The sequence below is a fragment of the Amblyomma maculatum genome, chromosome 7, assembly GCF_055883805.1.
Source record: "Amblyomma maculatum isolate TAMU_Amacu chromosome 7, ASM5588380v1, whole genome shotgun sequence".
NCBI classification, from domain to species: Eukaryota; Metazoa; Arthropoda; class Arachnida; order Ixodida; family Ixodidae; genus Amblyomma; species Amblyomma maculatum.
Genome location: NC_139350.1, coordinates 131,272,991 through 131,297,747, shown reverse-complemented (window position 1 = coordinate 131,297,747; position 24,757 = coordinate 131,272,991). Strand labels below are relative to the sequence as shown.

Below are 24,757 nucleotides of genomic sequence, written 5' to 3'. Positions count from 1 at the left end.
TCCTTACATGCCATCAATAACTGCACAAGATGCAGCCATGTAGAGTTCTTAATGTTTGCAGCTGCTGAAAATATACGGCACCCATACTGTATGTACTGTATGTACTATGTGATTAACATGTTTAACAAATAAAGCACGGCAACATTTTTGTAATGCCCTAATACAGTACCAATAAAATATCTTCTCAAGCGCCTATCTCACTAAAAATAATTTTTACGTGAATCGCATACAACACATCAGTCAAAAGGCATTGCTGTTGCTCTGACACAGAACAGAGAATCGTACCAAAGGTGACGTAACCATTCTTTGTATAGCGTTAAAGATGGTGTCATATATTTCGCTTCCCATTTAACATCCATATACTAGTCAAGTTGACTATTTTGGGATGGGGATTCAAAACTATGACATATGTAACACCAATTGAGTGCTGTTTATTGCAAGTGTACGCATTCACAGAGAAGTTTGACAGATGCGGCACCTTTCCTATATAAACTAGTTTACATTGTAAATATATTTAACACTTTGCCAAACTTTGTGGCACTTTGTCAACACCAAAACCTTTTGAAATGAATTGCACTGTTAAAAGCACTATTGCATCTACTCTTAAAGTGAAGCTTAAACATGCTTCTAATTTCTTTAGGACAATGCAATGTCTACTGCACTTTCAAAACTAATCACATTTTTTTTTTACATACCAGAATATTGCACTATTAGGAAAAGGAGTGTTTTGCTTTCACAGGAGAGCTGGTAAAACATATGTTTCCCACACAGAACGGGCTTTTTGAAGCAAAGGTTTGAAAAATTCTGCGTGATATTTTACCTCACTTATTGCCACTTCATGTGGCAACCAAACGATGAAATGAGCAGTCTCTTTCCTGCACACGTGCAATTGAGTCTGCACTTGTGTGTAGTATGCATGTTTTTGAATCAGGTGGCCCTCATTGTTCAGGTATGGGGCTTCAAGTACGCTGCGGTTAGGCTCCCTCAGGGACCACGGACACTTGATTTCAGCTAGTCCCACTCCATGGCAAGAGCAGCTCCACAGCCAATCAGGTGTTGCACCTATGAAGGGTGCCTGCAGAGACAGTGCATGTCAATTAAACGTGTTAAACAGAACACCATCAGAAATTTAACTCAGAAGAATTTCAATCGGTATTTTCTTGCACACTTTAGAGAATGTGTTATGGTTGAATACAGCTGAGAACAAAGTAGCAAATGTCCTTCAGTGGAGGCCCTTCAACCAATAACATCAATAATCGAGAAGTTGTGGTAAATTGCCTTACAGGGGACAAGCAGGTATGTCAGGATTAACTACAATGCCATGAAAATTGGACAATGCTATCAGCTAGAGGGCTTTTTTATGAGAGGCATTTGTCATTTCAATCTCTAATTGTATCAGACAATAATTAGCAATGTGAACAATAAGGACAATGGGTGTTTTTCAGTTGAAGCCATGAGACCTTGTGTTGTAGCAGCTAAACAAGCAAACAACACATGCTAACTAAGCTTTCTTGGCAAGCCATAATTCCTACATACCTAACACATGAATGCTTGAGATCTGTGCAACGAAATGCTTTAAGCACATCTGGAAGCTTTAAACTGATAAATCACGAAAAATTACATAACCTGCAAAGTACTAATAAGAAACAATTGAATTGCCTGATCAATGCTTAATATCTCAAAAACATACATCTGGGTCAGTCACAAAGCCAATTTCGTGGAACTCAAAATTGGTGTAAAACACCTTCATGTGCTGAACGTATTGTTCTTTGGCAGTCCTTTCATTGTCTTTTCCCCAGTTCACAGATTCCACATTGAGACGCGGTCGCCGCTGCAAGACACTGTCCAGGAACCCAGTAACAAAGGCTGGCTTCAGTGTTGGGACCTGATGCAGAAAGTAAAATGGGGACAGTTAAAGCATTGACATGAAAAGTGGAACTAATGATTTGATCATAATCATGGTTTAAGAACATGTGGGAAAATAAAGAGGGGTCAATGGAAGAAGAGCAGTTAGACTGTGTTCATTACAGCCATTTTCCTAGGGTTATTAAAGAGCTGAGCATAACACACTTAAACATAAGCTGCGGCTCAAACTATGTTTCAGTTTTTACTTGTCGGTTCACTTGATTGTGGTTTTTGGTTCAGTGCATTTTTTGTTTGCTTCTTCTTCAGAGCTGTATACCAAACCAGAGTACCACGGGCTGATGCAAGGGCTTTGACCATTGCTCATTTCTTCTTGTCACATTACTGGAAAATGATGTAGTTGTCAAGAAACTGGAGCCACATTTCCAATGCCACAGGAATAAGAGTAGAAAGCATAGAGCATGTGCACAAAGACAGTCTTTTAAGGAACACTGGATAACAAAATTTTGCGCTTGGTAGAAGTCAGGCATATGATTCTTCCTTGTTATGCCAATATATGTTTGTCAGCAAGACACATTTAAGACTGAGATAATTGTATTCAATACTTGATTCAAACTTGTAATGTCCACAACAAAAGGCTGAACTGAACTGAAGTGTTCTGAACACTGTTCTGAAGTGAATGCAGAGATTAAAATGCTTCACCTGCAACCATTCTGCATACAATTTTAAAATTATGACGGGGGCCAACACTGCACTGCCACCCATTATAGGTTTCACGCCACACTTCATTTGTGTCAAAAGTGGTAGTACTGCTGTCTTTTACTCCCGAAATGAATTATTTGACAAAGCGACTGTTAGATTTTTTACCCAATTATCAGTTTGCACCTCTACCTCTTTTCTTTATTGTCTTAAATAACAAGTATAAAGGTCAACTTAAAAATTTGTGCATCAAAAATTTTACTTCACAACACCGATGGGGAGCTTGCAGTGTAAATTACACCAATATACCCTGCTCGTGGTTGTCCCTGTGATTCGCCCATACCGTGCCTCAAACCAGATGCGCAATTCAGAAGAAAGTCGAGTGCTTTTCCCTATTCTTTCTATTTCCGTCAATGGCAGGACCATGTGTTCCAGAAACGTGTCTCTGGTGCTGCGGCTTTTACGAGCATTTCTAGATTGCGGAATTTATGAGTCAAAGCAAATGTTTTTCATATCACAGTCAACAATCAAACTCACTGTTATGAAACAGAAAACAATACATTAGAACTGCAATTCTAGTAAAGATAAAAGTAGAAATGCTTACATGCACAGCAGTAAGTGACAGTTCAATAAATGATCTAGCACAATGCAGGATTCGGTCAAAACAATCAACTTAAATTCCAGTCAACTCTCCTCCACACATTAGAGCAAGTAACTTAATGATGCACTTAACTTTATAATGTCTACTTGGCATTTAGGAAATTGTACCTGAGAAATGTGTACATCTCCTCGTCCTCCGAGGCCGAGTAAGTTTCATCAGGGTCAAGTTCCGGTATGCTGCGCTGAACAACTCCATGTGGATTAATACGCTTAAGTGTCTCAAATAATCCTCGGTCACTGCTGTTGTACGTTTCTGCCGTGTGACAAGGTTGTGTCTTAAGCTTCTTGGACTTTTTTCCTGGTCTGCCAAGCTCAACTTGATCCATTGGAACCATTGTGATCTGCATGCAAAGCAAACAGAATTTTGTCAGTATTATTTTCATGCTTGGGACTCTGATAATAATGGTTTTTTTAGGCTAATAATTGATATGGCAACCTTTTCTGAAGTTGCAGAGCTCCATGCACATGGCCGAGATGTGCAGGACTCGCCGGCTTCCGAGCGAGCAGTTGCTTCAAGGGCAAACAAGGTGGCAGCTACGTGGCTACAAACATCACTTAGCCTGAAAAACAGACCTAAAAATTGTACTCTATACATTGAACATCAGTTATACAGGGCACAACCAATTAGCTGTCAGTGTTTTTCTCACACTTACCCGGCTTTGCATTGACAATGCGCTGCCAAGACGTGCACGGACATAGAGTCTATGCAAACCCACGCATCATGGCCTTTTCCAGCTTGTGTTTGCAATGGCATCACTTCAGCTCGAATCAGGCAAGCTTTTCTTGTGCTTGGGTCCTAACGAATCCCGAAATATTTATCCATGGGCACAAAGTTATTCAAAATTGGCCTCTGATGGAATTCGCATGCAATAAATCGTAGAGACAACAACTGTTGTTTGTTTGCATTTATTCTATGAAATGAGACAAAACTGTTAGCTCAAGTTATAATGGGCAACTGCACTGTTTAACTGAAGCTGCTGCTTCAACACTGAAATGAAGTGCTCTGGGGAAAAGAACGTGGCAAACCTTTTATAATATCTTCTTTTGCTGCAAGGTTTCTTAAAAGACTGATTTGTATATTTTGCACGCTGTACGATACTGTGAAGAATGCGAAATCTGCCGAGCAGCTGTTGGGCTAGCCAGAATACAGTCGGCAAAAAAAATCCTAGTATTTGGCAAACGACTCTTACTGCAACTACGCTGCTGGTATGTTACTTAAGATTTGGAAGATGGTTAAAAAGAGACATCGAAGTGCGAAATGCACGCAGAGGCATGTCAGTGGCATTCTTGAATGCTTGATTATTTTCATCACACTAGCAATGTTGCGAAAAGTTAATTTGTGTTGTTGCCTAGCTTGCACAGTTAGCTCGACGCACGCAAGCAATGAAGGTCCGCACGCAGATGCAGTGTCTCATGCACAGCAACAAAAGCAAAATAATGCTTGACACTTTTGCTCAGCTACTTAATTACGTGATCAATTGCGGAAATTATGGAAACTCGCGAAAACAAACATCCCCGATGCATGAATGCACAGCACCAACATGTGTTGGTGCTGTGAAGTCCTCGGTGAAATCCTTGGCCGCGAAAGCGGTCGCGCCGCTACTTACCGCTGCCTCAAAATTTAGCCGCCGCCTTGCCGAAATCTTGTTTTACTCGCGGCCTCCGATTCCACGCGCACAAGTACAAATTTGTCACAGGCGTCCTGCTGAACCTAGAAACCCACTGAAGTCGATATTTACACTGAACGCTCTGAAGTAGACTGGCTGTCGATTGTCCGGGAAGTAGCACCAGAGCGGCACCCTGTAAGAGCGTTTTATGCCTTGTGAGTGTTATGTGCTTGTTTGGGATGTGTGTTTTGAAGGAAACGTGTTTCGATTGTGTTTTACCTTCTAGGTGCGTTGTTGGCTCTGCCATTGTTTGCATTAAGCTGCTTCGAGTTCTGAAAAATGTGGAAGGGGCTCATAATCTGCTTCAAAAGCTCGTTTTTTTTGTATGTAGGTAATTTGCCTGCAGCTAAGTCATTCCGAATTGTAATATTTTTTCTAAAATAAAAGATTGCATACATTTGCTATAATGCAAAATTTGTCATCTTTTTTTTTGCAAAATTCAAGCGTGCTTGCTATGTTAAGTCTAGACAGACCTTTTCTGCAGCAGAGCGGCCACTCATGTTTCGTGTAAGAAAGATTGACTGCTGCACCTTTCCCGTTTGTTTGTGGTCTTGCTGGCTGTAAAATTGAAACTACAAGCACAGGCACGCTGACCCACAGATCAAGTCCTTTGCACACTACCCCACTATATCAGGAGTAAACCTTGACATCTTGACATGGTAAACAACTTCTCCTTTGGTTTGTGAAGGCAGAGATCTCAGTGGTGCTGTTAGCACTCTGGCATAATTGTGCTGTCAGTTCACTTAGTTTCTCAGCTACCCTTGCACAGCATCTCGGTAACAAAATTGGCTGGGCAGCTAAGTTTTAAAGGTTTTACAATGATTAAGACGGGGGCCATATTATAATGCAACACATCCAAGTTCTGTGTGGATCTGTACTATTTTACTTGAGAAATTCTTGCAAATTATTAGAGCAACACCTTAGTGTGTTTTTTTGCAGTTCATGTGTCGACGCAGAGCGGGGAATCTGGGCGAGCCTTCACATTGGATGTGCCTAAGTGATGTGGGGGGGGGGATGGTGCAGGATGATGCACAGTCGAGACTTGTTTGGTGTTTTTTTGGCATCAGTGTGATGAGTTCAGGGGTGAGCGGAGGAGCATCATTTTTTATCGCTGATATATTTGGTGGCACAGGACCAGGTTAATAAGAAGGATCCGAGGAGGGGGGGGGTCTTTGCCCTACAGTGAGCATGGTGAGGCTAGTGATGATGACGACTGGCTTCGGCATTAATGGAGCTAGCTTAAAAACCTCTCCCGAAGTTCAATGCAGTGTAGGAGCAGAGAGACGAGAAGGGAGCGTGACCTTGACTACAATCGGCTGACTCCTCTTCCCTACTTGAGTAGGAAGGCTATGCTCAGAGTAGAAGGCGTTACCAGTATACGCATTCCATTCACATTGCATTCTAAACTAGCATAACCAATGGTTTCTCATCTGCTCTACGCTGCCGCCTAGCAGCCTTCACAAGCAACCTCGCCGCAGTGGTTCAGTGGTTTGGTTTTCAAGGTTTAACGTAAGTCAGCCCCCCTTAAAGCAACTCAGGCTATAGGAGTTGCCGTAGTGGAGAGCTTCGGAATTTTGGACCACCTGGGGTTTTTGAATTGCATTGACATCCCACAGCACATGGCCGCTTTGCTTTTCGCCTCCTTCAAAAAGTGGCTGCCACGGCCGGGATTTGATCCCTCATCCTTGGGCACAGAAGTCGAGCACCCCAACCACTGCTAACGGAATGGAAGTGCACAGCAAAAAGGCCCGGACAAGAAGAGCACAAGGTCCTTGCACTCTTCTTGTCCGGGTCTTTTTTGCGCATTTGCATTCCTTAAGCATGTGTGACCGACTCGCCCAACAACGTGCACTCATAAACCTTAACCACTGCACCTCTATGGTGGCGCAGGGTTAGGTCGAAAAGCAAGGCGCCCGTGTGCTCTGTGATTTCAGTGCACGTTAACGAACTGCAGGTGGCAATTTCCGGAGCCCTCCATTATGGCGTCTCTCACAGCCTGAGCTGCTTTTGGACGTTAAACCTCATAAACGAAACCGAGCTTTCACAAGCAGTAGAAACTCTTTTACTGATGGGCACCCCGGCGTTTGGATTGCCCGCTGATATTGAAATGCTACTACTCTTTTCATTTTCCCAAAGATGTGTATGGTTGGCCGTGTAGCAAGCCCTGCTGTTCTCAAAGGAGGTGTAACGAATCATAATGTTCATCACGCTGTGATCCACGTTTGCTTATTTTGAATAATGATAGTTCCTTGTTTGCATGCTCGTTATTACTTATGAACAGAGAAGTATGCATCTCTAAGATGATTCACCTGGCAGCGGCCACTGTGCATTTACGAGGTCTGTCTTTATTTATCTCGAAATCAACATGTCCATCTCTCAAGCTGGAGGTCCTAGTTTTGAATCCCATCTCAGCCCACATTAACCGAATTTATTCAGCTCACTTTAATTATTTTCCTCTTTTTTTTTTGCAAGAACCTCGCCTGGAAATTTAGCCCCAATGGGAAGATTATTTGACGTGCTCATGAATTATATTAATTGTTTGCTTCTGCGGAGATTTTACGCTCTCGGCCATCAGTGCCTACACTGGTGCCAACAAAGATGGCTTTTCTACACAGAATTCTTAGCGTTATCGTGCTAAAAAAAATCTGTGGTGCAGAGAGGAGTGATATAATATAACAATCGATTGTGTACTCTTTTCTTAGCTCTAGTAAATGTCATATCACGATTTCTGTAATATGAACTGAAAACTTCCTGCTTCACATGCATGACACTATCGTGTTTAAACAGCATGACGACTGCCTCGATTCCAGAACTTAGCTCCAGCAGCAAACCAAGGAGGCGGGTTCAGTCCCGGCCGGGGTGCCCGCTTTTCTATGGAGGTGACAAAGTACCTCGTACTGTGCGATAATGTTGCACGTTAAAGGAACCCTTGGTGGTTGAAAATTCCGGAGCCCTCCATTGTGACATCCCTTGTAGCCTGAGTTGCTTTGGGATGCCAAGCGTAAAACCAAACCAAGCAGAAAAGTGTAGTACCTTAACTGCTTTATTTGGGTTGCCAAACAATAAAGAAAATATATCACGTGCTTCCAACACGTACAAAATACCATCAGGTGCGTTTTGCCATCATGGTACTTGTAATAGGTGCTACTTTAAGTGAACCCAGCATGGGATTGATATCCAGCACAAGTGATCTGTAGCAGTTTCACTAGCTTTAGTTGTAGCTTGTGACTTAAGGATTATGTAGTGCACATTATTCACTTATCTGACAAAGTTGTGGTGACTGTGCGCACCCTCACGCATGGCTCTGCGCTCGCTGCTTGTGAAAAAATTATACGCTTTCGTAAATTTGTACGCTTTATTTCTTTTTTTTTTGTCAAAACCGTTCTCGCTTGATGCATGTGCTGCATCAACATGGTAAACTAAACCCTAAAATTTAACTTTTACAAGGCGGTCTAGTGTTTGACTTCAACCCATTCAGGCAGTCTCTCACACTGCACATTCCTTTGGCCTCTCCGTAGCCGTTCCCTAGGATTGCAGTTAATTATTCGAATGTTTCTAAGGTATCGACTCTTTTGTGCTTCGCTCAGGCTGCCAGCACGTCCATTGTGTTGAATACTTCTGAAGCGTTGGCAAAGATTGTGGCAAGATGCGAAACTCATTAGGCTGCTCATTATAAGGCATTAACAGGTACTGCAGGTTGTGGCATCTGCAGAAGCAACGATGAACATGTCATGTGCCCTGCCAGTTGCATAGTACTCTTTGCGGATGGCCTTATTCATGGGTGGTTCTGACCACCAGCACGTGTGAGCATGGGGCTAGTGCAGTTTTTCCTGATGAGGCTGATGAGTGGCATGCACCAGGGTCGAAGGGGCCACAGTGTTTAAGGGTGACATTTTTACAGAAGTCTGCATGTTATTCTCATACACTTGCCATCTGTTTTGACTCTTCACTGTGGAAGCTGCACACAATCATTGCTTTGGTTGGTGATGTCATGTACGATACGCCCACCTTCTACTCTTTTTAGTTTGCTTTATTGCTATTGCCTTTATGCTTGGCAGTGGGTAGAATAGTTTGAGCTTTTTCTTTGATATTTATTAAGTTCTAGTGTGTGCTCACCTTCCAGCTCTAGCATTTCAATGGCTATCTTAGCTTCATAGCTGACTTTGTGCGGCATTCATCAATTCATAATAATGCAATTCAGGAGAAAGTAATCCTTAGATTGGCCTTATGGGTACTGAGGGGTGTTCTAGAAAAATGGTGTTTTCGATTTTCATTTTCTTGATTGGGTTTTCATGAATACAGGCCGACAACATGGCCACAATAATTAGGCCCACGGAAATAGAAATACACGTGCACTGTTTTTGTGAGACTGCACCTCGTCAGTCAGTGGTGGCCAATGAAAATACTATAAACCACGAAGACACCCAAAGTAATCTTTATAGATGTTTTTGAAGCGTTGAAAATAATACTGTGATAAAACAAACTTATTTCTGGTTAGGAGAACATGTCCCTGAAAAACTAGCCTAAAGCGAGCGGACTACGTTTTCAAATATTACTCCTAATATTGCCCCGCCGACTTGCCGCCCCGTAGTTGCCTGAAAGATAGTCCGCACATTGGAAAAAGGGACGGGGATTGCTGGCTAGGACGTTTAATCTGGTTTTAAAAGGGAAATTGATCGTATATGACATCGGACAATAATTTAAAGCTTATATACGTATGCTCAGAATGTGTAGATTGAGTGTCCGCGATAAAGAGGCAAGCTTTAATTTTCTTTACTGCCCCTTAAGATTATCAATTGAATGCACTGTCCAGAGGTTTCAAAAGAATTTTGCTTTTCTGTTGAAACTTGCTCCTCCTTGTGTCTCCAAAGGTGTAAACAAGTGTCGAACTAGCATAGGCAGTAGTGGGCGTAGTCATAAACATTTGAGATGTTCCCTGCATTCTGGAAATGGCCGCTATATGGACATTAAATGTGTGGCTAAGGCACATTCTTTGTTCCAAAAGTGACAGCCATATCACAATAGTTGTTCAAAAGCTTTGTTTTCTAATCTGTAGTCACCCGCAGTATATGTTTGTGTAATATTAATTTTCGTCTTATGCTTACTGATGCCTTGGCAAGTGAATTTTGGTCAAGAGACTGCAAAACATTGGCTCTCATTCCACAGCACTGTACATTAGGGGCTCTGTACACTTCCAGATTATGTGCGCTGATTTTTTACATTATCTTGCTCTCTAATGATTGAGGCTACACTTAGGGATTGAATCTGTCGACCTTTTTGAACAGCATTGAAACCACCAAAGTGATGTACCTGCAGCATCTCACAACAGAGTATCAACCCATTGCAAATACAGTAGTGCTTCAGGAGGCTTAAGCAGTGTTGTGCTCAACTTGCAGTTGCTGCTGGCAATGTGTTCCAACGTGGAGAACCGAGGCCTCAAGGATATGACCCCGCTGATGGAGGCGGCCGCTGCGGGCCGTGTTGACATCATTCGGCTACTCATAGAGGACGGAGCTGATGTCAATGTGCAGACAGCCCAAGGTGTGAATTTTCTGTCTGGTGTGAGTGCCTTGTGAGTGTAAAGAGCTGTCAATCTGCACCATCAAGATAGTGGAGGGTGGCACAGGTGGTATCGCTCATGTTGTGCAGATCACGTAGTGGGCACTTGAACCCAGGTCCATTAAGAGTTCACCGCTTGCTGCAAGACAAGTCGTGCTAGGGTGGAAATTTTGTCCTCGGAAGTTGAGGTGTGTGTGTGTCGGTGCAGGGTACACGCCCCTGATGTTTGCCTGCCTGGGGGGCTACAAGGCTGCGGCTCAAGCCCTGGTGGAGGCAGGCGCCAACCTCGAGAAGCAAAATGAGAACGGCCACACAGCCCTCATGGAGGCTGCCTCTGCTGGCCACGTGTCCACAGCCAGTGTTCTTGTAGCTGCGGGCGCCTCCATCAACACCTGCTCCAATGAGTTAAAGGAGTCTGCGCTCATGCTCGCCTGCTACAAGGGTACGCCCATCACCTCTCTGGTCTCACTTTGGCAGTGCAGTGAATGCCAGGGAGCTAGCTAGCGGTAGTTAGAGCCAACCTGTGAAGGGTCTGCTGGCTCCATGATCTGGAAGGAACAGCTGCGTTGGTAACATAATTTAGGCTATGGCTGAACTTCACATAGCATTATTATTTTAATGTGAGATTTAATACTGCTATAACCGTTGCTATGCGCTGTCACATAACGCTTCTTCCCTATTTGGAGCAAAAAGCACACCTGTTTTGAAGCCTTGAATATTTAGGCATGGCCACTTAGTGGACTTTTACAGAAAGTGGCCCTGGGTATGTTCTGGAGCTTGTCTTGCAAATACAGCTGTGCCACACAACTAGCTTGTTGGAACTGCTGTGGAAACTGAATTTGCCAAGGAAAGACACTGGATTGCAAGAAAACCCAGTGGTACTTTCTTGTGGGCACTTATGCTGAGAGAAAAATTTCTGTCGCTCTATGCAGCAAAAGTCACGCAGCCAAAAGCTCCCTGGTTTAGTCTGCAGCAGGATTTTCTATATTTACTCGCATATAACCCGCACTTCAAGCTTCATACCCTGCGAAAGGAATGCACTTGCTTGATAAAAGTATGGCTAGGTGTTTACTACATGCAAACAGGGGCCATTTTGTTTTCAAAACGTTTATTTTAAAATGATCGTCAGAGCACTGCCACTGCTGTCCAATTCTGGTAATCAATCTGTCGTCATCCAGGCGCTTCACCACTGCTCTCAAAGGTGTACATAAAACCTCCTTAATTGGCTACTGTTAATTTGGACTGCCGCCAGACTCCCGCCAAATGCCCGTGCAAGTCAGTGGCATCAAAGCTTGCATGCACATTGGCAAGGTGGGGTCATGGTGTGTGACCATGCCATCTTGGCAAGGTGTGATCTGCTTGACAAATGATTGCCTAACCTTGTGCTTGAGTGCCCCCCATCTCATGTGCACACAACAGCAAGCATGCTGACAATCTACAGGGTGGCAGTGTCTCCGGTCACAGTTGAGTTTTTTGGCCTGTGCTGCCAGCCTGCTGCGATGATGGCTGCGCTTATTAGCCTGCCTAGCGTGTCCTTAGCCACATGCCATTTCAGGCAATAATTGCCTAGTCTCTTATCTTTCTCTTTAAAAGCATCATGCCGCAACGGCACCAATACACGCTTACCTTACTTCGATCAGTCTGCACAGCATTTGTTTTTCCAGCTTGCTGAAACTCCCTGTCTGTCACATGCAGTTCACAGTTTGCGTGGTGAAGCCCACTTTACAAAAGTGTGGGGTGAACATGGCCAATGTCGGTGGTTTTAAAATAAAGACTATGGAGGGCGATTTGGATATTGTTGGACTGTTATTGGCTTGACAATCGTTGATTACTGGGGTAGCAGACTGTGCGGGAGGCTGCACATTGCTGTGCAGCCAACATCCTCGCCATCTGGCATAAAAATTTTGATATTTCATATTAATTTACTTCTGCCTTGCAAAGTTAGCAATAGTAGAGGCGCAGAAAATGCTGTCACATACAGCTTGACAAAGCTGCAGTACCCTTTCGCTTGGCAGCGGCTTGCATCAAGGGTTCTAAAACAAAGTGAATCGCACAACGTAACAAATAGTTATAGAGTGGTGAACAGGTGCAAAAGGAGATGAAACGTTATTCAAAAAATGCAATATCATGATGGGCAAATGTGGGTGCTGCCAGCAAAAAAAAAACAAGACAGGAAAAAATCCTACATATCAATGTAGGTACATAGCATGCAAATACTTGTTAGCAGCTAATCTGCACCTTCGCTTTCTAAATGCGCTTCATACTTTAAGGCGAAAGCCTTTATTGCCTCATCGTAGTCATCAGCAAAAGTGTCACGCTTTTGCGGCAGTACTGATTGGTCGAGGTGGGATGACGTCATAGAGGTCTCGACCAATCACAGAGCACCACCAGAGGAATGGTTTCCTTATATGGCTATATTTGAATCAATGATGAGTTACAAATAATGACTAAGTGCCAATTACGCAATGGCGGAATAATTTAATAATTACTAATTAGTGACAGTTTGTTTAAAAAATTATTAATAACTAAATAACGCATTGATAATTACTAATCAATAATTACGGCTTATAAATTACTAATTACTGATTTTTGGTAAATAATTATTTACTACTGACCAAATAATGATTTATAATAAATATTTTCTAAATAGTGCCAGTTGCGTGGTTAATTACTAATTAATGCCCCTTACCCGGTAAAATTCACACAATGGTAACCGTAGAACTGCGAAGGTACAAGGAGCGCGATCTCGTCGATGCCAAGTAGAATTCACTGAATAAATGCACTCGCAGAATGTGAAAGCAGTCGCTCGCTCTACTTTTAACAGCATTCATCGATACATGCACAACAGTCGCGTACCAGAATGCAGCACTCAGGCTTTCACCTTTCATCACATTAGTCGCCAAAGTGTCCTCGAATTTATTTTGTGTTGGTTATGTGCCAGAAAATATGCTAGACCCTTCAGAAATTTTGTGGATCCTGCTTGTGGAACGACCTTGAGTGGCGAAATAGAAAGCTGAATCTTGAGGTGCATGGCATACCGGTGACAAATGATGAGAATCTGATGGAAAAGGTAAATGATGTAGCAAAATCTGTGAATTTGCCAGAGCTCACTTTGAACGACGTCGATGTTGTGCACAGACTTCCTTCAAAGGCAGGGAAGGTGCCCGGGATCATTGTACGGTTTTCAAAGCTCTCAACTCGGGACATGTGGTTTCAGAAGCGGACAGCCTTAAGAGATGCTCAGTCGGATGTTTCAGTCACTGAAAACATGACTCGTCAAAGCCGTGAGCTGTTGCGCTATGCAAAGGCTTGGGCAGGTGAAAATGAGTACCAGTACGCTTGGCACCGGAATGGAAAAGTGTTCGTTAGAAGGAAACAATACGATTCTGCGATTGTCATCCGTTGTGCAGCAGATTTAGACCAGTTGTGAGGCCAGTAATGGGTGGTAATACGCGGCACTCTTTTTTTCAATGTCTTTTTTTACTGATCTAGTTGATCTCTGTGACCTCAGTGGTTCCATTAAGCTTGATAATCCTCATTGCTGCTCGTGTATTCACGTTAATCACAGATCTGGCCGAAATAAGCAAGAAGAACTTGACTGTTTTTTCAGCGAAGTGGAAACTCGTTTCGATGTTGTTATGTTTTCGGAAACGTGGTTTACTTGTGAATGTGACGTTTATGTTATACCGGCGTACAAGTGTTTCTATATGAATCGATCCATAAGCAGGGGAGGTGGTGTTTCAATGTTAGTTTCGAATCTTATGAAATCGGAAATGCTGCCTGAATTTTGTTGCATCACGCCCCATTACGAAGTCTTGGCAGTCAAGTCTGGCACAAGGATATTTTGTGTCTGCTATCGTCCCCCGGTTAGCAGTTCTGCTGAGCTCTTGTTATTTCTTGATTCATTCCTAGAATTTGTTAACAGGAACCAATATCAGTTAATTTTAGGTGGCGATTTTCACATTGACATGCTGGCCAATAATAACACATCAATCGACGTTAATACTTTACTTAACGTTCACTCCTGTGTAAATGTCATCTTGTCACCTACACGGATTACAACAGAATCAGAAACACTTTAGATCTTTTCATAACAAACTTCAAAACAGATACCTTGAAATCTGGCACTATCGCTTATGCTCTGAGTGATCATATGCCAACATTCATATCTGTCAATCTCACTTCGAATTCCCAACGACAACCGCACCAAACGTCATTTTATCGAGTTATAAATGATCGCACGTTATGCGAGTTCAAGGAACGCTTATCTATTGTTAACTGGGAACATGTTTTTTGAGGAAAGTGACCCTGATGAAGCGTACGCAAAATTTTTAGAGATATTTACTGACATTTATTATGATTCCTTTCCACTGAAGAAATTCTCCCAATCAAAGAAAAGTAGAAAACCATGGGTCGACAAAGGCATGTTGCAGTTGATAAGAAAACGAGATAAACTTTATAGACAGTTTTTACAAAGTAGGTGTCCTGAAGCGCTAAAAACATTCAAAAAATTTAGGAACTTGGTCACAAAGCAACTTCGCGTCGCTAAAAAGCAGTATATTTATAACAGATTTAATTCAACTGGTGGACAATCTGATAAGGTTTGGAAGGTTTTAAAATCTATCTTTGATAATTCTTCCGAACCGACCACAAAAATTATTCATGAAGGGATTGAATTAAAGGGAGCCGACCTAGCAGATTCCTTTAATGACTACTTTCTTTCCTTTGCTGATACATCAAACGGCGACGTAAATCTGTCTAATATGAGTGCCCGAAATAGTGAAACAATATTTCTAACACCGGTTACAGTAAATGAAGTCATTACAGAATTTTTATCACTTAATAATAGTAAAGCTACAGATGCGTCAGGTTTCCAGATACAGCCCATAAAATTTACTATCGACATTCTTGCACCTTGCCTTGCCCATATCTTCAACCTATCTTTGGTGTCCGGCGTTTTCCCGCGTCTTATGCAAAGGGCAAAAGTCACAGTAGTATATAAAAAAGGAAACAAAAATGAAGTGGCAAACTATCGCCCGATATCAATCTTACCTGTGTTTTCAAAAGGTCTCGAAAAAGTCACTCTTAAACGGCTATCCTGCTTCACTGAAAGATATAACATTATCACTACCGCTCAATATGGCTTTCGTAAAAACAGATCGACTGAGTTAGCTCTCCTTGCTCAGAAAGAGTTCATACCAAAAAATTTTGAATCAAAAAACATGGTACTTGGATTATTTTTAGATTTTTCAAAGGCGTTTGACCTTGTTAATCACTCTGTGCTGCTTAAGAAACTGGATCACTACGGCATCAGAGGCATAGCTCATATGCTGATTTCTTCATACTTGCGACATAGGTCTCAGTTTGTTAGTATTGCCGGTGAATGCTCCCAGTTGAAAGCGGTAGCTTCTGGCGTTCCGCAAGGGAGCATTTTGGGTCCATTTCTTTTGTTCTTTATGTTAATGATATTGTCAACATCGACAGCACTGCTGAGTACATAATTTACGCAGATGACACTAGCCTGTTTTTTTTTCGGGTACTTCAACAGCTGATCTCACAAATCGAGCTAATAAAACCTTAAAAGAAATAAATACTTGGGCGGCTGATAATCACTTAAGGATTAACGTTAGCAAACCTGCAGCAGTCATGTTTCACCCACGTCATAAACATTTTGAACCTCCTCTAATCGAATTAAACAATACCAGAATAGAATTTGTGCAGTCTGTGAAAACTCTCGGCGTTTACTTTGCAGCAGATATGTCGTGGAATGATCATATTAATTACGTAGTTCAGAAACTTTCCAGAACAGTTGGTATCATGCGCCGAAATTGCTTTAATTTTCCTACGTCAGTTAACACGTTACTTTACCACTCTTTGTTCTCTTCCATAGCCAACTACGGATGTATGGTGTGGGCAACACCAACAGCTGAAAATATTAACAAACTCACTGTCTTACAAAAGCGCATTATACGCATTGCATGTAAAGTGCCGTATTTCTTCCACACTGCAACCCTTTTCCATCAACACAACGTTATACAAATGAAGTCCATGTATCACTATAGGCTGTGCTATAAATATAAACTCGCCATAATGAAAAAGGATGACTTCTTACTTACACTTGCTGGGTTAGAGCAAAGCAGAACTGTGTATGATACCCGCGCAGCAGAACCTTGGCATGTTAAGAAATGCCGCACAAACTATGGCGAACAAATGTTGCAGCATACCTTACCGACCCTTCTGAACCAGTTGTACTGCTCAGAAAATATAGATTTAATCAATATTTCTTTGAAAGAATTGCCCCAAATGTTCATGTAGTATTGTACTGTACAAGTACAATGCACTGCGTACTAAAAGTACGTCTCTTTCTTTGTGCCGACGATGTTTTTTTTTTCGTCACATCTTGTTTGATGTATTGTACTCCGCCGCCGTCAATGCTGCTCTGTAAGAGGAAGCCAGGACCTCTCAAGCTGTTTATACAGCTTTTTCCCTGGCTGTCCTCGCAACACCAGTTGCGGAAATAAACCTTCAACCTTCAACCTTCGTGAACACTATATCACACCAATATAATATCACCATAATAGTCAGTACCACCTAAACATAATAGGCCGTGCTGCTACTGCTGATGATGAGTCTGTGGTCATTCCCTTCATATTGGGAAACGAACGGGGTCCCCTGGATCAGACCAAGAAGTGGTGAAAAAAGAAAAAGAAAACAGCACTTTAAACACACCCACACATTGTGGCACAAACACAAACTTGCTTTGGTTTGATAGGTTTGTGGGGTTTAACGTCCCAAAGTGACTCAGGCATGAAAGATGCCTTAGTGGAGGGCTCCGGAAAGTTCGACCACCTGGGCTGCTTTAAAGTGCACTCACATTGTACAGCGCACGGGCACCTTGGTTTTCGCCTGCAGCGAAAAGCGGCCGCCGAGGCCAGGATTTGATCCTGTACTCTTGGGAACAGTAGTCGAGCGCCTTAACCACTGCGCCACCCCGGCGGGGCACAGACACAAACTTGCAGAAGCGCAAACACACGCACTGGCCCAAAGCATGGCACAAACATACACCCACTGCGCCAGACACTGAGTTCGACGCTAAATTGTTTGGCAGTCATCGCAGAGTTATCCGCCACCACTGTCGTAGCTGAGCCTGCATGATAGTGGCTATGCCCCCTGTCAGCAATTATGCGAAGCGTAGGCGAGGGGGCGCATCTTCTCATTGGTTCCTGTATGTTTTCGCCCGAGATTTGGCTCCCTGGCTACGTGGTGCACTTGTCAACGTAAGCACCTGTCCTAGCTAGCTCTTCTCGTTTGGGTGAGCCTCGTTAGCGGGTAGCGAGTGAACTCTGACACCTTTGAAGCTGAACTTGGCTTGCTTTGGTGGCTTGAATGAGTGCTAATGGTTGCTCTGTTTCTTTGTGCAGGGCACCAAAAAATTGTGCGGTTCCTACTTGAAGCTGGCGCCGACAAGGAGCATAAGACTGAGGAGGATCTCATGGAGGCCTCCATGGAGGGCCATGTGGAGGTGGCCCAGTTGCTGCTTGATTCAGGTGCTCAGGTGAGGAGAGGTGGCGCTGTGACTGAACTGGGTGCTGCTGCGGCTGGTGCCCACACAGGCATTCATTTTATATATGCAGTGTTGGCCTGGATGGCATCCTACCTGGTGTGATTTCAAGTGCCCATTCATGTTTCTGTTTGTTACTTTAAGTAGGGTTGAGTGTGTGAATTGTTTTATCCTCGCTTAAAGAGGGGCGTGGCTCTTTGCGACCAAAAATCGGGGCAAAAGCATGTGTATTAATCTCTTCATTTTTCGCGACCCTGACATGCTTCTGCAGCTATTTGCGTTAATGTGTTCTGAAGTGGCAAGTCTCTGCATTTGGCTCTTTAAATTCAGGTCAAATCGTGGTTATCTTTGGTTGCCCGTAGTTCGAGGAATACTTCTAACTATTGGCGTACATCTTAAATAACCTGCTAAAAAGGCACTCTTTAGATACCCTAATAGCTACGCCATCTTTGTGGTATTTTAAACATCCGTACCTGATCTGTCACAGTTGCCTTGGAATAAACAGTGAAACCTATATACAGGCCATTACTAGGAGGCGAACACTTTCTTACCATTCCAAAAAGTTTACAAGCAGTTATCCTTCCTCTGTACAGCTAACGAATAGAACAAACTTTCAGCTCGGACAGTGCAATCCATCGGGCACCGACACGGATGATTGCTTACACTGCTCGCCGAACGCAGGTACCCATGTAAGGTTGAGTCTGTTCAATTCCTATATTGATGCTTAATTATGATAAGCTTCCACGTGAAAAAATGCAACGCGCACACCTACGGTTCCACTGAAGAGCAGTTTTGTGATTGCCACATAGGTTTTAAGCTAGTTCGCCACAGTCACTGGGCAGTTTGCTTCCAGAGTCAAAAGCAGCGTCTGAACTGTTCATCTGCATGTTGATCCCGTCCCGGCAGTCGTGGCCACTGCCGTCCTGCAGGAGCCACCATGAAGAACAGCAACGCCATCATTTATTCCACGCAGACGACGCTACAGTGGCTAACGGAGCTATTTAAAGCAATTCTGACAAAAAAGCACGTCTCATGATCATAATTAGAGCGTGAACATAATTCTGAAGCCCCCTCCCCCCTCTTTTTCCTTTCTTGTGATGCCCTGCAACACACCTCATTATGCACATCTTGAAATTTTGGCCGATTAATTGAAGATGGTGATAGCATGGAATTGTTCGCCGATAGAATAGAATAGAGATTATTCCACTCCTGGAGTCCGCGAAGAAGAGGGGGTGCTCCCCGATGGCCCGATGAACTGCGTTTTCGATGGTGCTTACGCGCATCAGCGAGAAGCGTGCATCTTTTCAGGCCGATTCCTGCTGCCTATGGGCTGCATAATTATGATGGGCAGGTAAAAAAGGGGTACCAAAAGAGCTTTCACGGGCACAATTGATTGAGCCTTGTAGCAAATGCCGAGGTCTATACGCTTGCAAGACCGCACCTGGCGCTTCCTTCCTTCCATATGACAATGCAAGGAGCGGTGCAAGCGGCAGCGGTGGTCTCGAAACCGCGACATTTGGATTCGGAAACTTTGAGAAATAAACTTGCGTCTAAATGTTATGCAGTGCCACTAATCACTTGGGGGGAGGGGGAGGCCTTCGCCGTGGTGGTGAAGTGGTTAGGGGATGCAGGATCGAATCCCGTCTCGGCAGCCGCTTTTCAATAGAAGCAAAGAGCAAGGCGCCCGTGTGCTGTGCACGTTAAAGAATCCCAGGTGATCGATATTTCCGGACTCCTCCACGGCGACGGCTCCCACAGCTAGTCACTTTGGGACATTAAACCCCATAAACTGGAGTTGTACTGACGGTCGCATGCCGCAACTTCGGTGCCAACTTAGTGGTGATCGCGATGCGAAGGCGTTAGTCTCTGGTAGCTTATTCCAGACCATGCGGTCTGTTTGCCAGCAATGTCCTTATTTCAAGGACATTTATGTTTATGTGAAATGGTGCATCCGCACTTAAAACCAGTCAGAACACACTTCACTTACTAGCCGTTAGCCTCGGTGTTTCAGAAAATAAGCCAAATATGTTTTCCTAATTTTTCAGACCTGCATTTTTCCTCTTCAGCATTTTAAAGGAGGGATATCTCCTGTTCTTCATCAGTTAGTGCTATTATTACTATCTTCTTTTTTTTGCAGGAAAACGAAAACTCGAGAGCTCCGGAGTGATGCCTATATTAAGCTAGTACATCTGAGATAATTAGGAAAATAAACCAGCTCTCACCAAAATGAGCCTTTTCTTTGTGTAGTTTGACAAGCTGAAACTTTTGCCCAAGTCATTCCTGAATGTGCATTTATGCCTTGCTGCAGATCTTCTATGACCATGGTAATCTAAAAAAATAGAGTGTTCACTAACCAAGTATCCTGCAAACAAAATGCCTGCTTTGCTCGACAAATTTAGAACTCCATACTGAATGTGAAACATGTTTGCAGGTTTGGGATCTGCACAACAGAATGTACAAACAATGAACTATGTAGTTTAACTCTGCCCATATACAAAAAAAAAAATAGGTTTTTTAGTGTTGCAGTAGTAACACAGGTGGGTGGGTTGCTTTGTAGCAAATTCGAAATGTGCTGCGTTCAAGTGATGCGACCATTTGCTGTAAGTGAACAAGCTAACGGACAGCTTCGAGTCTCCACTTACGTCGCCAGTCTGTGCGGGCTATGTTGAGCTGGCTTTGCTGCTGTTGGAGCTGGGTGCGAACATCGAGTAATTGAATTACGAGGGCTACACACCACTTAAGGAGGCTGCCCGTGAGGGCCACGAAGAAACGGTGGCCCTGCTGCTTTCGCAAGGGGCCGACATCAATGCCCAGACCGAAGAGCCATTTTGCATTTTGGTATGAAATATTGGGATGTGTGCAGCGCAGTCTTGGCTGTGTCAGATATTTTTTTCACTTTGCTTGGTCCAGGGTGTGCTGAACGTGCATTTATTTGGGGTTGACTCGCAGGAGACAGCCTTGACGCTTGCTTGCTGTGAAGGCTTCCTGGAGGTTGCCGATTTTTTGCTAAAGATCGGTGCCCAGCTGGAGCTGGGTGCCAGCACACCACTCATGAAGGCTGCCCAGGAAGGCTACCTGAAACTTCTTCGATACCTCATCAATGCTGGTAAGCGTACAGTGAGGCCAGCGTGTGAAACCGCGAGCAAAAGTCCATGTTTTGTAAGATTGTACCTTCAGTTCGGTGCCATATGGAATAGTATTACTCACTACAGCGAAGATAACGTCAACAAAATGTTTCAACAAAGCTGATTTTTTCCTTAATATTTCACGTTCCGCACTGAATTCAGAGTTGACGATAGGTGACGTGCTTATAGCCATGAGTTTAGGCTTCTCTAGAAGCAAGTCCCATTTGAAGCAAGACACTGCTATAAGGTGTGAAATAAAGCCGCGCTGTTAAATGCGCGCGGCATTGGGTGTGTGGGCTGGCTTCAAGCCTGCTTCTTGTATGCTTTTTTGTCCTCTATAGCCTAAGGTATTCTGCACCTGGATTTCAAATGGCGGAAATTTAGAGCGAACGTCGCCATGAAACAAGCTAGTTCTTCCGTGCACTCATTTCATATTGCTCATCACTCTTATCAGAGTTATAGCGAATCTCTCGCCTAATGAACTTTGCCCTCAAAACTGATCTGCTTTTCTTGAATAAAAAAGTGGGTATATTGCACCAGTAAATACGCTATTTTCATACCACTAGCGCACACTTTTAAACTGTTAGATGTTCTGTTTTTGGCACTCCTGTGTTTGTTACACCACCATACAATGTAGGAAGATGGTTTTTGATTGAGAGTTGTTGCATGCGGCGGTGTATGAGAATAGACTTTAATTGGGGCTATAGTTTTTGCCCGTCTTTATTCGTGTAACTTTGACGTAACTGTAGCATCAATTCATAGCGGGCATTTTCTAGTAAGTTCATTTGGTTCGGTCAAGTGTAGTAAGTGTGCCTCTTGTGTAGACGAGTTAATACTGTTTCTTCGCTGTAGTGATGTATATGGATGGTGAGCTGTTTTTGTCATACCATAAAATTGGCTGTGTTGCTGGTATGAGCCTTGTGGTCTGAGCAACATCCACCAGCCTCACAGAAGATGTATGTGCACAGGGGCGAGTGTGAATGCCAAGACTGCCCTGGGGGACACGGCTCTGACGTACGCTTGTGAAAATAACCACTTGGATGTTGCTGACCTACTGCTTAAAGCCAACGTTTATCTGGTGAGGGTGGCTGTGCTCCTGGTTGTGGGTGCGTTCAGATCTAGTTGTAATGAAACAAAAAAAATTGGCAATTTTTCGTTGCATCTAGGTTTTCATTATGTGTAGATTTTGTGTGAAAGCTTGAAAGGCCAATGCAGAATGGAAACCAAAATAAGAAATGCGTGCAGGTGAAACTGTCATTAAAGTACTTTACAGTAAAGTCCAATACTCAAGTTCATAAATGCAGAGAAATGTGTCATGATTGCAAGGATGGATGGACTGTGGCAGCAACCGTCACCCCCTCTACTGTAGCTCGCACAGCACAGATACCATCGGACATTTGGAAGAATCACGCCGCTCTTGGAGCTTTCCAGCCACGGAGGTGCCGAGTCTTCATGAATATTTCCGCTTTCTATGTGTCTGCTACAATTGCCCTAGGAAACGAACTCGCTATCTCACATCGCCAGCACTCTCCACGGTCCCCGCATCTGACGTCTGGCAGCTGTTGGTGCCTGAATTAGGCGAGTAACTGTGTGGTGGCGATCGTCATGCACTTGCTGTTTCGGATTTTGCCGAATTTTCGGTAACTCAATGCTAGCTAACAGTATAGGTATAGTTCATTACTATCAATGTCAAGTGCAGCGCACCTTCATCACATGCAGCTTTCATATACATATTTTTCATTGGCGAAGGCGCTGGGAAATTGAGAAACTTCGTAATATCGAAGAATTCACTTCGCAGGGATTCGTTACATTGGCTTTGTACATTGCAGCTGCTTGCTCTGCTGTCTGCGAAACGGAATCATTTTGAAAATACTGTAGAACCCCATATATTAAACTCGCATACAGTAAAACCTCTGATATAGTGAAGTGAAATTGAAGTCCCAGTTCACCTTCCATAGACAACTGCACATTTTGTCCGCTTTATAGTAAAGACATTTTTGATAAAAATTGGTTATAGAAAAGTAGTGCGCCTGGCCGCGGCGACGACTCCCACAATATGACATCGCCGTCCGGGCACTACATAAAATCACGAGGCAAAGATTTCTTTTGTATTTGAAAACAGAAAAATAACAGTGTTTGTTTAGGTAGCTTTACTGCCAGGCTTAGCAGCATACAGAAAACGGCTACTTTACGGATGCCTTGGCGCCGTGAGGGAAAGCACGCAGCACGTAGGGAAAAAAAAGTAGAGCTGTCTACAAAACATGGAAAGGGGACGGCTTGTTCCGTTCAGAAAGTAAAGGAGAGTAAAAGTGCAGCAAGAAATAGAGAAGGCAAAGAAATGGATGAACATTGACGGCACTTTGCAGCTAGACCCATAAAGCAGTGGAGGCAGAAAGCAGAGGAATAGCGAGTGCGGACTTACAGCACTTGACTGCCACGCGCAGTTATCATTTATTAATGCGAAAGCATTACTTCGCAATGTTCACAAATTTCTGTCCGCAAATCGCGTCAGCAGACCATGTTCGCAAAATCGTGTCTGCAGCAGTTGTGAGTAATTGAGAAGTGGTAGAGGTTAATGAGTTGTGTCAATCGATAGAGGGAGACGTAATGTTGCGTCAGAAAAAATAATTATACCTATACGTTAATTAGGTAATAATTTAGAGGCAAGAAATGTAAAAGTAAAGGCAAAAATGATCTCATTAGCCAATGCCTTGGCCCCACAATTGAATGTATCAAATAATAAAATAGTTAATTAAGTCAGTCAATGAGGGTGACATCAAGGATGTGACGTCAGGTAAGCGGAAGTAGAGCCAAAAAGAGCATAGGAAGGGATTGGCGCGCAATTTGAAAGTACCAAAGACTAAAATAGTTAATTAGGTCAGGCAATGTGACGTCAGGTATATGACGTCACGCAACCGGAAGTAGAACCGAAAGAGGGCATAGAAGAGATTGGGGCGCAATTTGAAAGTACCAAAGACTAAAATGGGTAAACAAGAAGTGAATTAAGCAACTATAAGCAACTAAAAGCAACCAAGAGCAGCATCCGTGCTTTCTTATTACTCTATTGCAGATTCTGCATTGCTCTAATTTTGCTCACCTGCTGCCTTTTTTTCATGAGAGCGGCTCAGCGGCGCCGCCAGCTGTGCAGTTGCTAGGCAACGGCTCAAGGTCAGTGCGACCACGACGAAAGTGCGATCACGGCGAAGCAGCCGGCGTAGTGTAGCTCTCTCTAGAAAATTTGCTTACCTAACTCAACCTCACGCATTGATCGGTTTGCTCAGGTGACCTTACTTGAATTTTTCTGAGGCCACCACAGACACCTCGCTCAACCTCACTCGACCTTAAGAAAAGACAAAAAAAAAGCTTTTTTTCGATTAAGAACACAAATTTTAAAACGTCACGGCGCAAATTCTGTGCGGTGCCACGCCGGAACGATAATATAAATTTAAATAACATTTATTAGGATGAAGCTTGCGGCATGGTAAAGTAAAAAGAAAGAAAATTAATCTTTGCCGGTGAGCAGGCTGAGTTTATAACGGCAGTATAACTGGCCTGTTTCAACTCTTCAAAATTTATAGTTATAATTTGTTTTGTTATGGTGACCTTTCATGCGACATAATTCC

At 43.3% G+C, this 24,757-nt stretch overlaps 1 protein-coding gene across 1 annotated transcript; it reads right to left on the bottom strand.

The window, feature by feature from the left end:
* Positions 1-3,305: 3,305 nt before the first annotated feature.
* On the bottom strand, positions 3,306-5,389 carry LOC146184742 (uncharacterized). The gene is made up of 4 exons (XM_084608613.1): positions 5,363-5,389; positions 3,876-4,018; positions 3,659-3,782; positions 3,306-3,563 (listed from the first exon to the last, which is right to left on the bottom strand). Exons 1-4 carry the CDS (start codon positions 5,387-5,389, stop codon positions 3,306-3,308), a joined length of 552 nt encoding a protein of 183 aa, XP_084464739.1.
* Between the last annotated feature and the right edge of the window lie 19,368 nt (positions 5,390-24,757).